The sequence below is a fragment of the Taurulus bubalis genome (assembly GCF_910589615.1).
Source record: "Taurulus bubalis genome assembly, chromosome: 2".
NCBI lineage: Eukaryota > Metazoa > Chordata > Actinopteri > Perciformes > Cottidae > Taurulus > Taurulus bubalis.
Window position 1 is genome coordinate 36,288,875 of NC_136590.1, and position 11,805 is coordinate 36,300,679.

At 40.8% G+C, this 11,805-nt stretch overlaps 1 protein-coding gene across 2 annotated transcripts; it reads left to right on the forward strand.

Moving 5' to 3' along the window:
• Positions 1-408: 408 nt before the first annotated feature.
• On the forward strand, positions 409-10,420 carry abcg4a (ATP-binding cassette, sub-family G (WHITE), member 4a; the record flags this gene model as incomplete). 2 transcript variants are annotated; one of them, XM_079237040.1, is made up of 14 exons in its annotated part: positions 409-640; positions 5,188-5,305; positions 5,389-5,521; positions 5,607-5,657; positions 6,083-6,228; positions 6,329-6,452; positions 6,671-6,785; positions 6,872-7,011; positions 8,301-8,399; positions 8,523-8,691; positions 8,793-8,893; positions 8,980-9,138; positions 9,797-9,915; positions 10,075-10,420. In XM_079237040.1, the coding sequence occupies 14 exons, from the start codon at positions 412-414 to the stop codon at positions 10,298-10,300; spliced, it is 1,929 nt and encodes a 642-aa protein (XP_079093166.1). In that variant the 3' UTR covers positions 10,301-10,420. The 2 variants fall into 2 exon arrangements, with proteins under 2 accessions (XP_079093166.1, XP_079093165.1); XM_079237039.1 differs by having other exon boundaries at positions 412-664.
• Between the last annotated feature and the right edge of the window lie 1,385 nt (positions 10,421-11,805).

Here is an 11,805-nt window from a genome sequence, read left to right on the forward strand (position 1 = left end):
GGCTGCCTTGCCTATCGGAAATTGATGTGAATCAGCAGTATAAGCATGCTGCAGGACTGAAACCAGATCCTGACTACTCACACTCACAATCTCATTCCCCTCAACCAGCCAGTTCATGAAGTAAACTATAATCAGATCATACCCAGCACCTAGTTTTAAGATGGGGTCTGCAGTCATCCTAAAATCATTCCTACAACACACCTTTGTGTCCACACATCTGCTGAGGCACCGGTTTTCTATGAATCAGTCAACCAACAAAGGAATCAAAACCAATCATTGAATTGTTTATTAAATATAACTAAAATCTGCATCTTCAAAATGTGAGGCTTCTTTTCTGAAGTAGGAGAGTGGAGTTGAGCTTGAAAACGGTTGTAAAGACTGACATGTCTGTCCTCCATTGCATCCGTCAGCATGGCCGAGAGGACACTGGAGCAGGGCTCCGTCAGCATCCCCATGGAGGAGACCAAGCTCCACAGCGGAGCGCCTTCAGAGGCGCCACTGCTCATCCACTTGAAGAAAGTGGAGAACCACATCACTGAGGCTCAACGCTTCTCCCACCTCCCACGCCGCTCCACTGTGGACCTGGAGTTCAATGAGCTCTCGTACACCATCCGCGAGGGTCCCTGGTGGAGGAGGAGAGGTACCGCAAAGCTCAGTTCACATAGTAACCATGATGGATGAGCAAGCAAGCAAGCACCACGCATGAAGATCAATATCCGGGGTGCAGAAATGTTAAGGGAGGCATCTAAAAGCTGTAGTGAAATTTAAGATATATTTTTTTAATCCTTTTTATTGTCAGTCTGCCTCTCTTGCTTTGCTCTATTGTTTGGACACATGTAGCCCAGCCCTGTCCACACACACACACACACACACACACACGCACATATGCACACTTCCACCTTGTTGTAGCAGGCAGTGTCCTGGTAAGCTTTGCTGCGTTCAGCAGAGTTTAGACATAGTAAATAATTTACACTCGCAGGTTGGCAAACTGCTTGCCTTTCTTTTCCCTGTGTTGTCTGATGATAGGCGGTGAGTCAGGCCCACGATTGCTCTACTCGTGGAATATGAACAGCATTTCAACTCAACTTTTCAAATTATGAGCCGCTAACCTTTGGTCATTTCTCTTGTCAACTAAACCACCCTTTGTAAACTACTATGTTTAGCTGCTCTTGTTACATCCTGTATATTTAGCAGGGTGAGGCCGATGGACTTCAGAGGAATCCTTTATTCCTTTCATATTTAGCCGCGTAGCATCCTTAGGAGAGGCCCTATACATTATGCATTGCAGGTTGTCTTGTGTGTTATTTTCAGTCTTGTGTAATATTGATGTGCATTATGAAAGTCTGGCGTGTTTGTTGTTCCGCTGTGAAACCTGAATGTATGGAGAGTATGAAATAGGAGGGTCAGAAAACGATTGATGCCAATGTTTTTGCTTTAGTGGTCTCGTCTAAATCAACCTGTGGTTTCTGCTGTTGTTGGTGTTGCCTCTTCAGGGTGCCTGCTTCAGCTCATCAGGCTGTTGATGTGTGAGCAGGAAGTGTCTTAGCTTTTACTAATCAAGCTGTGCCTTTCATAGAGCGGCTCGCCTGCCATTTTACTCTTCTTCTGACTGAAATCATTTACGTGTACATCCAGCTACGTATAACCTCTATCTGCCTCTCCAATTACCTCTGCCACTCATACAGTAATATAATCAGGGTGTTGCGCTTACATTTGACATAAACTGTAGCTTACACTGAGCGGCTTGTTGATGTTTGTGTCTCATTTGACAAGCTAAGTTCAGAGCTGATTCTCTGCAGCTCATGTAAAACAGGTATGATCACAGAGCTTGAGGCTGTTGTTCTGCTGTTATCTTTGGTCAGAGATTATTTCTCCTTTAAAAAATACATAATTGGATGTAATTTCTGCTCAACGATATGCAGCTACAGCTATCATAGGAAAGAGAATGAAGTGAACGAGGAGTCTTGAACACATGATGGCATTTGTAATTCAATGTTTTCTTTAAATCTTCGAGACACTGTCGGCATACTTATGAGTCCTTCCTTATAAAGTTTGTGGCCGATAGGAAGAGATTTACGAGGAATATATTGTAAAGCAGTGAATTTAGAATTGCTTATTTTATTGTAAAAGGGCTCAGGAAGGTTCAATGATGTATGAGCGGCCCACCGCCTGCATTTGTTATAGGTTCTTCATGGCCATGTATCCTGTTGTTGCTGTGACCTTCTTTCATGTTGAGGGCATTCTCCTAACTGGTGAAAAACTGGCCCAGCCCCCGAATGGGAAGGATAGGAAGAGGGAGTGAGAGCAGGAAAAGGTTTACATGCCTCGATATATCAGCTCTGCATTTTGCTATTTACTGCAATTGGATCTCTGCTCCTTTATTGCTGAATTATTCGGAGTGTGGTCATCTTTTCAGATTAAATCACATCTTCGACTCAACATGCCCTGTGCTGCTGAGGCATCATGGTGATGCCTCAGCACACGATAACTCAAATTTATGACCTTGATGCAAAGTAACCCATGCTGCTTCACTACTCAAGTCATTTTCTTGCTGGATGGTTATGGAAATGTAGGATTAGGTGTTCTTGTTCTTCTAGTTTAATATAAAGAAGCCTTGTATTTGGTTATTCATCCTGTTCCGTTGTACACCATATGGTGAGACAAAGTATACAACAGAAGTCAAAGTGAGGCTCTACATAGTTGTCATGTGAAGAATGGTCGCAGTTTATATAGAGTCTGAGTATGTTGTCTACTAAATGTCCTGATGTGAGAGAGATGGACCATTAGAAAATGATCAACGACTTCAGACAGATCTTATTGCTTCATTTTGGTTCTTTCATCCACTCTGTGTGTGCAAGATTGGAGAAATTGGTTTCAACTAAAAGACGTTTTTTTTTCTTCTTTAAAGCTGCTCACAATTAGCTATAATTAGTCATTTAGCTTGAACTGAGTGGAGTTATACAGTTATAAGTAGTTCAAATAGCTTCACTTAAAAGAGAACTTCACTGACGTAACACATTGAAGTCTGTTTACAGGCCTCAGAGTAGCACATGTGAACAAGTTGTATATCACCTTTTGTGTCTCCAGAAGGAGCTGTGCAAAGTCTGATTTTGATCTTGAGTCAGCGTCAGATGTAGCTGAAGACTAAACAAGCTTCCCAGACCTCTGTAACCTGCAGTTCACCTATGCTTGTGGTTATCAGCTCGAAGATATTAGCCTCCACCAGCATAAAACCTGAATCTTTGACCAAACTGTCGGCAGTCGAGTTGCATCTTGGATTATTTAGGCACCTGGTTTTGACAAGGAATGAGAAAAAATGGAATTAAAAAAGATGATATTTAGTTGTACTTCTGTAACATCCACCAATATGCAGAATTTAAACTAGATGGAGTACTTTTTTTTTTACATACATTATGTTCCGATCTATTATGCACTTGTGTGCTATTGTGCACGACAGCATTTTTTATGAACAGGTTATTATTCTGTTCTGATGAAATGTCTTTTCTATGGTGCCTGCTGTGCTGTGTATGTTTGTGTATAGTCAATTAAACAAGGAATATAGAATATGCTGATGTTAAACATTATTGAACAATTGAACAGACGTTGTGTAGGCAGTCCACATCGTAGTAATTAAACCAACTACTGATACGTGATATTCCTGGTGTGAGAATGGAGTTGTCAATTGTGTCAAGGGCTTCAATTTGAGGCATGTGATGGCCTCCCCTCAATCGTGACTCATAATAATTTGTCTAACAATTACTTTGATATTTCCGATGAGATCAGATGTGATGTGCACTGTCACATGCTGTTAAATCGGTGTGTGTTTGACAATGAGGGGACTGAGGTCAGCTATACTCTGTGGCTCTCATGAGACTGGGTGATCAGGATGTGTTCGCAGCCTCATCGGTATGCACCACATGCCAGAGCAGGGCTGCTTCACGTACAGCAGGCTGCTCGGCTATCTAAATGGAGGCTCTCTGATGTAATAACCCTGCGTGGGAGGAGGGGGCACTGCCATTAGGCCACTTTAGTCATAGAGTGAGGGTTAATTAAGGGGGCTGGCGGCTCTGCTGAGTCCCTTACACAGCTCGAGACAAGAAGAGGCGTCACTGCAGAAATGGGTGAGGCGAGGGGTTTACAACGAGACAGGATACTTACAGCGCCTTTTAACAATACATATCTGGAAGCCTTCAGATTGTCAGTTCTAAAACTGTGTTGCATCATGAAAAAAAGACCTGACCCATCTTCATTAGAAGGCCATGCCACTTCAACCATTGCTAAAATCCCTGAAGGGAAGTAATGTCTGTGGTTGTTCTGTTGACGCCACTGAGGAAGCCGTGATCTTAGATCTTTCTGTAGCTTGTTTCTTTAGTTGTAGTTTTTACAGTAATGTCTTGCTGCACACCCGACGCTCTCCTAAAATGCTGTGAAATATTCTGGTATATAGTCTGTCATTTATAAATGTTGGCTAAGTGTAGCCTGCTAACCAGGATAACGTTTAAACAGACATGTCTGATTGACTGCTAGCTCTGCCTGATGGTTCCTGGTGTTCAGTATTAGCAGCCAATGACTTCTTCTGCTGGAGTGAAATTAGGCTCACTGTCTGCATAATTATCTGGCGTATTTTAAGAACTGAGTGTCACGATGCAATGCGGCTTTGTACGTTCCATAATATATAACACATAACATATACAGTAAATAAACTAATTTCATTGCTCAGTTGACCTGTAATGTGTGAGATGGTGCATTATACGTTCAATAACATGTTTTAAGTTTACTTTTAACCATCTTTGTTGTCAGATAAGATAGATAGATAAATTAACTTGTAAATAATGTATTGCTCTTGTATTATATCTAGCTCTCAAAAACCTCACTTTTATACACTTGCTATTTTGTTTTTGTGCTTGTATTTTTCCATCTTTACTCAATTCAAAGCTTTTTACTGGATTTTACCAGTTATTTCTCCTCTTTGTCTGTGAATACTGGTGAATGTTTAAAATACCAGAGAAATATTTTGTAGACCTTGTAACACATGTGAGTTTGCTAAATGGGCTTGAATATTAAATATAACAAATTAATTGAAGTTTATTGTTTCAAATATTTCAATATGTATCATAAAAAGATACTACATGTAAATTTCAGACCAATTAGAGCACTTTAAATAACATCTTTCCCCCTTTTTGTCAGGTTACAAAGCCCTCCTCAAATGTCTGTCAGGAAGATTCAAAAGCAAAGAGCTGATTGGCATAATGGGGCCTTCTGGAGCTGGAAAATCAACTCTGATGAATATTCTGGCGGGGTACAGGTGAGATGTGGAAGATCATACTTTTGACATAATTCAGTGCTCAGAATATGGCTGTAAAATAATTAAGTTTTGGTCGTAAACAGGGAGACGGGCATGAAGGGCCAGATCATGGTGAATGGCCGACCAAGAGACCTGAGGACCTTCAGGAAGATGTCCTGCTACATCATGCAGGATGACATGCTGCTGCCTCACCTCACTGTGAGGGAGGCCATGATGGTGAGGTCATCTGCAGATGATGAAAAAAATTGGCTAACTACCTCATTAAATCCTAATGTTCAATCAACTTCTGTCTGTCTTTCAGGTTTCTGCCAATCTGAAACTGAATGAGAGCATGCAGGTCAAAAAAGAACTTGTAAGTCAAAATATATTGACTGCATTTCAATTTACTGAATTATTTTCAGCAACAGGTGGGCAAGACAATATACATTTGTCTCTCAGCTAGTAGTCATTAGTTATGGTATTGCATATTAATGAGCCAGCCTCCTTTATTATAATATGTGCATCAACATAATGATGTATCCTGTTTTTGAAAGAATCCGATTCACTGGATTAGCCAAATACAGGCATTTTCATTTGGTTATTTTAGATGAAATAACACTTTGGCCATAAATGTCACGTGACTTCCTATATATTAATACCTAATGTAATACCATATGTCAACATTATGATATCATGTCACATGTACCATGATTGTATATGTTATCCTTAACACCCACCCCTACATTCAGTTGCATGTGCATCATCGTGTCACCACATCTGTTTCTCTTTGTGTTCCAGGTGGATGAGATCCTGACTGCTCTGGGTCTTCAGGAGTGTGCTCAGACACGCACCAACTGTATCTCTGGAGGCCAGTGTAAAAGACTGGCCATCGCCCTCGAGCTGGTCAACAATCCTCCTGTCATGTTTTTTGATGAGCCCACCAGGTAGGATATTACTTGGCTGCTTTGAATGTGTGATATCTCAACATGAATACAGATTAAATAATGTCTCTATGGTGTTCTGTCTCGTCTTGTGTCCCTATAGTGGTTTGGACAGTGCGTCCTGCTTCCAGGTGGTTTCCCTCATGAAGTCTTTGGCTCTGGGAGGACGGACAATCATCTGCACCATTCACCAGCCCAGTGCAAAGCTCTTTGAGATGTTTGATAAGGTAACTTGAGGGCTTCTGGTGCAGAACAAATTTAGCTTTCCATTAGCTGCTGCTCAGACCAGGGCTCCCCAGGTTAGCATGATTCATTTTATCCAGTTGACAAGCAGCGCAGCAGTCAATACACAGTCCTGTTGTTTTGTCAGTTGTTCATATATTATTCAGACAGTCAGTGTGTTGGAAATAATGTTGATTACACTGTACCTGTGTTCCTCTTCCAGCTGTACATCCTCAGTCAGGGTCAGTGCATATACAAGGGCACAGTCCCTTACCTCATCCCTTATCTGAAGAACCTGGGCCTCCACTGTCCAACATATCATAACCCTGCTGACTTCAGTAAGTCAAGCAACTCCTTTAGTACAAGTGTGTGTCTGTGTTTGTCCGTGTTTTTGTTCTCACCAGCTTGTCCTCTCTGTCCTCAGTCATTGAGGTGGCGTCAGGGGAGTATGGTGATCTTAATCCAGTGTTGTTTGAGGCTGTCCAGGGTGGACTGTGCTCCGAGGAGGGCAAGAAGAACTCCAGAGACAAAAATGACTCTTCCTCTCCTTCTCATTGTCCCAGTGTGAGTTGTACCACCCCTCTCACACAGCACCACACAATATGTTTTAGAATAACACATGGCTTAGCCTCACATCACGTAGTAATCAGAAAGGCAAGTCCTTTAACCAAAAGAACACTGAAAATGTATGATTTTAATAATCTCAAAGAATTGTTGGAACAGGAAATTGCATCAGTTTTCTTTAGTGATTTCTGATGGATTAAATTCTTTCGTTAGGCAATAAGGGATCTACTCATTTATTTAAAAAATGCCTATATTTTTCCAATCTGCAAAGCCACATGTGATAAAAATGCCCAATGCTGTCCTTATTAAACACTATATAATAAAATAGCAATGGTAGCGTTTATTTGCACCAAAGGTACTCTAAAAATGTCATTTATTTAGGTTTTAAATAACTAATCACAGCCAGTAAAGGAACCCCACAATTGAACTGACACTGAACGGGGTTGAATTCAAATAAAATACCCTCTAACACATTCCTGTGCACATCAACCAAAGTGCCCCCCGCTCCTCCTCATCATTGATCTTTCTCTTCAGCCTCCTTCAGCTTCCTCTCACTCGCTCTTTCTCAGCCCCATGAGTCACCTTTGATAAGAGCATCAGCTAAATACTTAAACTGTAAATGTAGACCACCAAGAGCTCTCTGATATACCATTACTCTGTATGATGCAGTTTTGCCCCTCTCCTGAAAATATTTTATCAGTTTATTGATTTTCTCTGTTGCCCTTTCTATCTCGTGTTTTCTGTGTAGGCATCAGCAAGTAACCTTTACACTAATAAACAGAGATTAGGATGTTTTTCATTCTTATATACGTCCAACGTCTTTGTTTTCTGACTTAAGCCTCCAAACTTTCATCTTCTTTGATTGCATGATTCAAGAAATTATTGATAGTGACCTTCTACTTCCACTCAAAATATCTGCCATCATTCATTACGGTGCAGAGACTTTGTGGGCATTGTGTGTTTCAAGGTTCAATTCCATTTAGGGAAAACATTTTGTTGACATTATACAATTGGGACGATTTAAATACATTCTGAATCATGAACTCAAATCACATATGTATTACTTAATCTAATGAACAATTTAAAACAAAATAAAAAATTAAATAAACAATCAGACTATTTATATCCTTCCTATTTTCACAACGTGACTTAGGAAAAAGTATGGTGTGTCTTTTAAATGATGTCTTGTATCTGGGTACTGTGTATACTGTATATATCTATATATATATACATTCAATTGCGTATTATTTACATAATTAATTCCTTGTTCTCACTGTCTTTCTCCACAGGACACAGGAACACTTGAGAAGCATAGCTTTGCCACGAGTACATTCACACAGTTCTGCATCCTCTTCAAAAGAACTTTTATAACAATATGCAGAGACGTGGTAAAATTATGATGCTATTGTCCACATCTGCTCAATGCCTATTATTAAAAAAACAGCATTAGTTAGACTCCTGATATCAATTAAAAACTTCTGAGTTATGTTGATTTATTTTGTGTTTTAAAGGTGCTGACCCACCTCAGGGTGATGTCCCATATTTGTATTGGAGTGCTGATTGGCCTGCTTTATCTCAACATTGGAAATGATGCCAGCAAGGTCTTCAACAACACTGGTTTCCTCTTTTTCTCCATGTTGTTCCTCATGTTTGCTGCCCTGATGCCCACCATCCTAACCTGTAAGAGGCTGTGTCTCGGGAGAAATGGGAACCATTGATTTGCTGTTGTTTGTTTTTCTAAATGAAGTGGAAAGATTTTTAACCCTGCTGTTGTTCCATAGTTCCTCTGGAGATGTCCGTGTTTATGAGGGAACATCTCAACTACTGGTACAGCCTGAAGGCCTATTATTTGGCTAAAACCATGGCTGATATACCATTCCAGGTAATATTGAAAAAATTAGCACATAATAGTTTGGGCATGAATACAGTATATTTCAAATTTGCAACAGTACAAAATCTCTTCTGCAGGTGCTTTGCCCAATCATGTACTGTAGTATAGTGTACTGGATGACTAATCAGCCTCCAGAGGCGACTCGCTACCTGCTCTTCATGGCCTTGTCCACATCCACGGCCCTGGTGGCCCAATCCCTAGGTCTGCTTATAGGGGCTGCATCCACATCTCTTCAGGTAGGCAAACATGAATCATTTTAAGTCCCCCACCTCTAGAAAATGTAGTTTGATTTTTGTAACTTCACTTGGGCGATTGCCAGTGCACATATACTGAGCATGACCTTTTCAATAAAGTAGGCGAACTCATTGTCCCTGTTGGTGTTGTTTAATGGTACTTTTGAGGGAATGAAAGTGAAGTAGCGAGTGATGTAACACATTTATTTTACTGAAGTGTAATTATGAAAGTAATGTAATGACTTTATAGTTCGTAATGTGCAAAGAGTAATTGATTACAGTTTTGATAAGTTACAAAGAAGTGAGCAAACCTCTGTAGCCTGCTCCTCATCTCGGGTTGAGGGCAGTGGCTCAAGGCTACATTTGCTGCCACTATCATGACACACCTAAATCTCCAGCTGAAGTATTAATGGTTGGGTTCCATTGTGGATAATGTAGGCGCCAGAAAGAAGAATGAGTGGAATAAATAAGACGATATCTCTGGTTCTGCTTCATTGACTTTGATCCTTTTCTTAAACTGTCCATTGTGAGTCCAATAATGTTACATTAATCAACATTATAGAGGTGGAATGCTAAAATGTGCAGTATTCCTCCATCTTCGTACAATGTATTTAATTGAGAGTTTTTTATTTTAATTTCTTTTTACTCATTTGCTCCACAGGTAGCAACCTTCGTGGGTCCAGTCACAGCCATACCTGTACTCCTCTTCTCTGGCTTCTTTGTCAATTTTGACACCATTCCAAAATACCTACAGTGGAGCTCTTACATTTCCTATGTCAGGTATTGTCAGTAGTTTATGTAGTTCAAATATCTATATCTTCAATTTGTTTGACGTTTGCTAAATGTATTTAGGCTATCTGTCTTTGTGGCGAGGCTTTTCTTTTCTCCGAAATGATTCTCTGTGAATGAGCCGTACAAGTTAAACATGTTGTCTTTCAGGTACGGCTTCGAGGGGGTGATACTCTCTATCTATGGGATGAACCGGTCAGAGCTGGCGTGTCCGGGCGTGGTGTGTAAGTTCCAAAAGCCAGAGGAAGTCCTGCAGCTGCTGGATGTGGAGGACGCAAAGCTCTACGTGGACTTCATAGTGCTGGGGGTTTTCTTCCTGGTCCTTAGACTGGCTACTTACCTGGTTCTGCGCTACAAAGTCAAGTCAGAGCGTTAAGACGTCCAGAGGCTGATGGATTTGGACGCCTGCACATTTCCCAGCAGCTTGTGATAGTATATTCTATAGTCTCTCTTTCTATGTCTTTACTTTACATACATGTACCAGAACATACACAAATCCAGCACATAAAATCATAAGAAAGCTGTGCTGCACCACCAAACTGTACAGTATAATATTCTCTTTTAAACAGTTTGTTATTCAAGAAAAAAGAAGAAACGTGTTGTTCTGTCGCCCATTATTATATGTCCTTCAGGTTATAGTATGTTCAGCCCAACTTTACCTTCCAAAAATATTGTGTAACTGCACTATACATAAACAGAATACCCAACAAAGTATCAGAAAGCATGTGTCTTTAAACTGAGGAATTCGATTTAGCCCCCAGGTTCATGGGGAGCCACGGTGAACCAGGTGCAGGAGTGTCCAATAATGTGTAGCTTCTCAATCCAATGCGTAAAAAGATAATCCAAGTTTATCTTTGGATCAGAATCCCACAAATTGATTCATCATTGGACAGCAGCGATGAAAATGCCACAGGAACACGGCTTCAAGGTGGATACCCTCTTATTTTCATCAGGAAAAATGGAAACTTTCAGAGCCAGAAAGCTTTTATGCGACTTCTCACTCTCCTGTCGGATCATCTCATCAGCTATCTTTACCAGGACGCTGAACATGGTGGCTTTTCTTTACGGAATAGGACCTTAATAAATCGACTGCCAGTGGATGACTTTCCTCGCTTTCCATCTCCAGTGTGGCTCATTTTTGCAGGACCTTCTGCCCTACAATTGAAGGTGCTAGAACACTTAGACATGGATGAAATGTAAAGATTGTCTAGTCTTGAACAAAGATTGGTGTGGATTCACTAATATAACGAGTGTGTTTCCTCTGTAAGAGAGGAAGCATTCAGTGACCAGGGAGCAGCTTGTGAAATCAAGCATGACTGCAGCTTCCAGTCTGATGCAGAGGGCTGTCGCACAGTGGGAATGATGTTTCAGGTGAAGTGTGACAGCCTAATCTGTTGTTTAAAAAAGTCTAATCTGTGTCGCTCTTTTGACACATTTCTCTGAACTGCTTGTTTCCACTCGTATGACTCTTTAGCTGCCTCCTCCCTGAGCTACGAAAGGAAATAACGTTTTTTCTCTCCTTCTCTTCTTCTTCTTCTGCTTTGCTGATGTCTGACAGATGTGTGTTGTCCAAACCAATGCTAGATACTTGAAATGCTGGCTGGGCAGTCTTTGTGCCTCTGATCTAGAATGATTTGAGTTTCCTCTGCTTCATTATTTGCACATACACCTTATGTTTACACACACACACACACACACACACACACACACACACACACACACACACACACACACACACACACACACACACACACACACACACACATCATAGGTTCTTATGCACACAGACACACACACTCACATTCACCCTTGGCAATGTTTAGAAGAGTCCTCCTTGTTGCAGGGAAATGCTAATATTTTACAATAGACTTGCTATGAAAT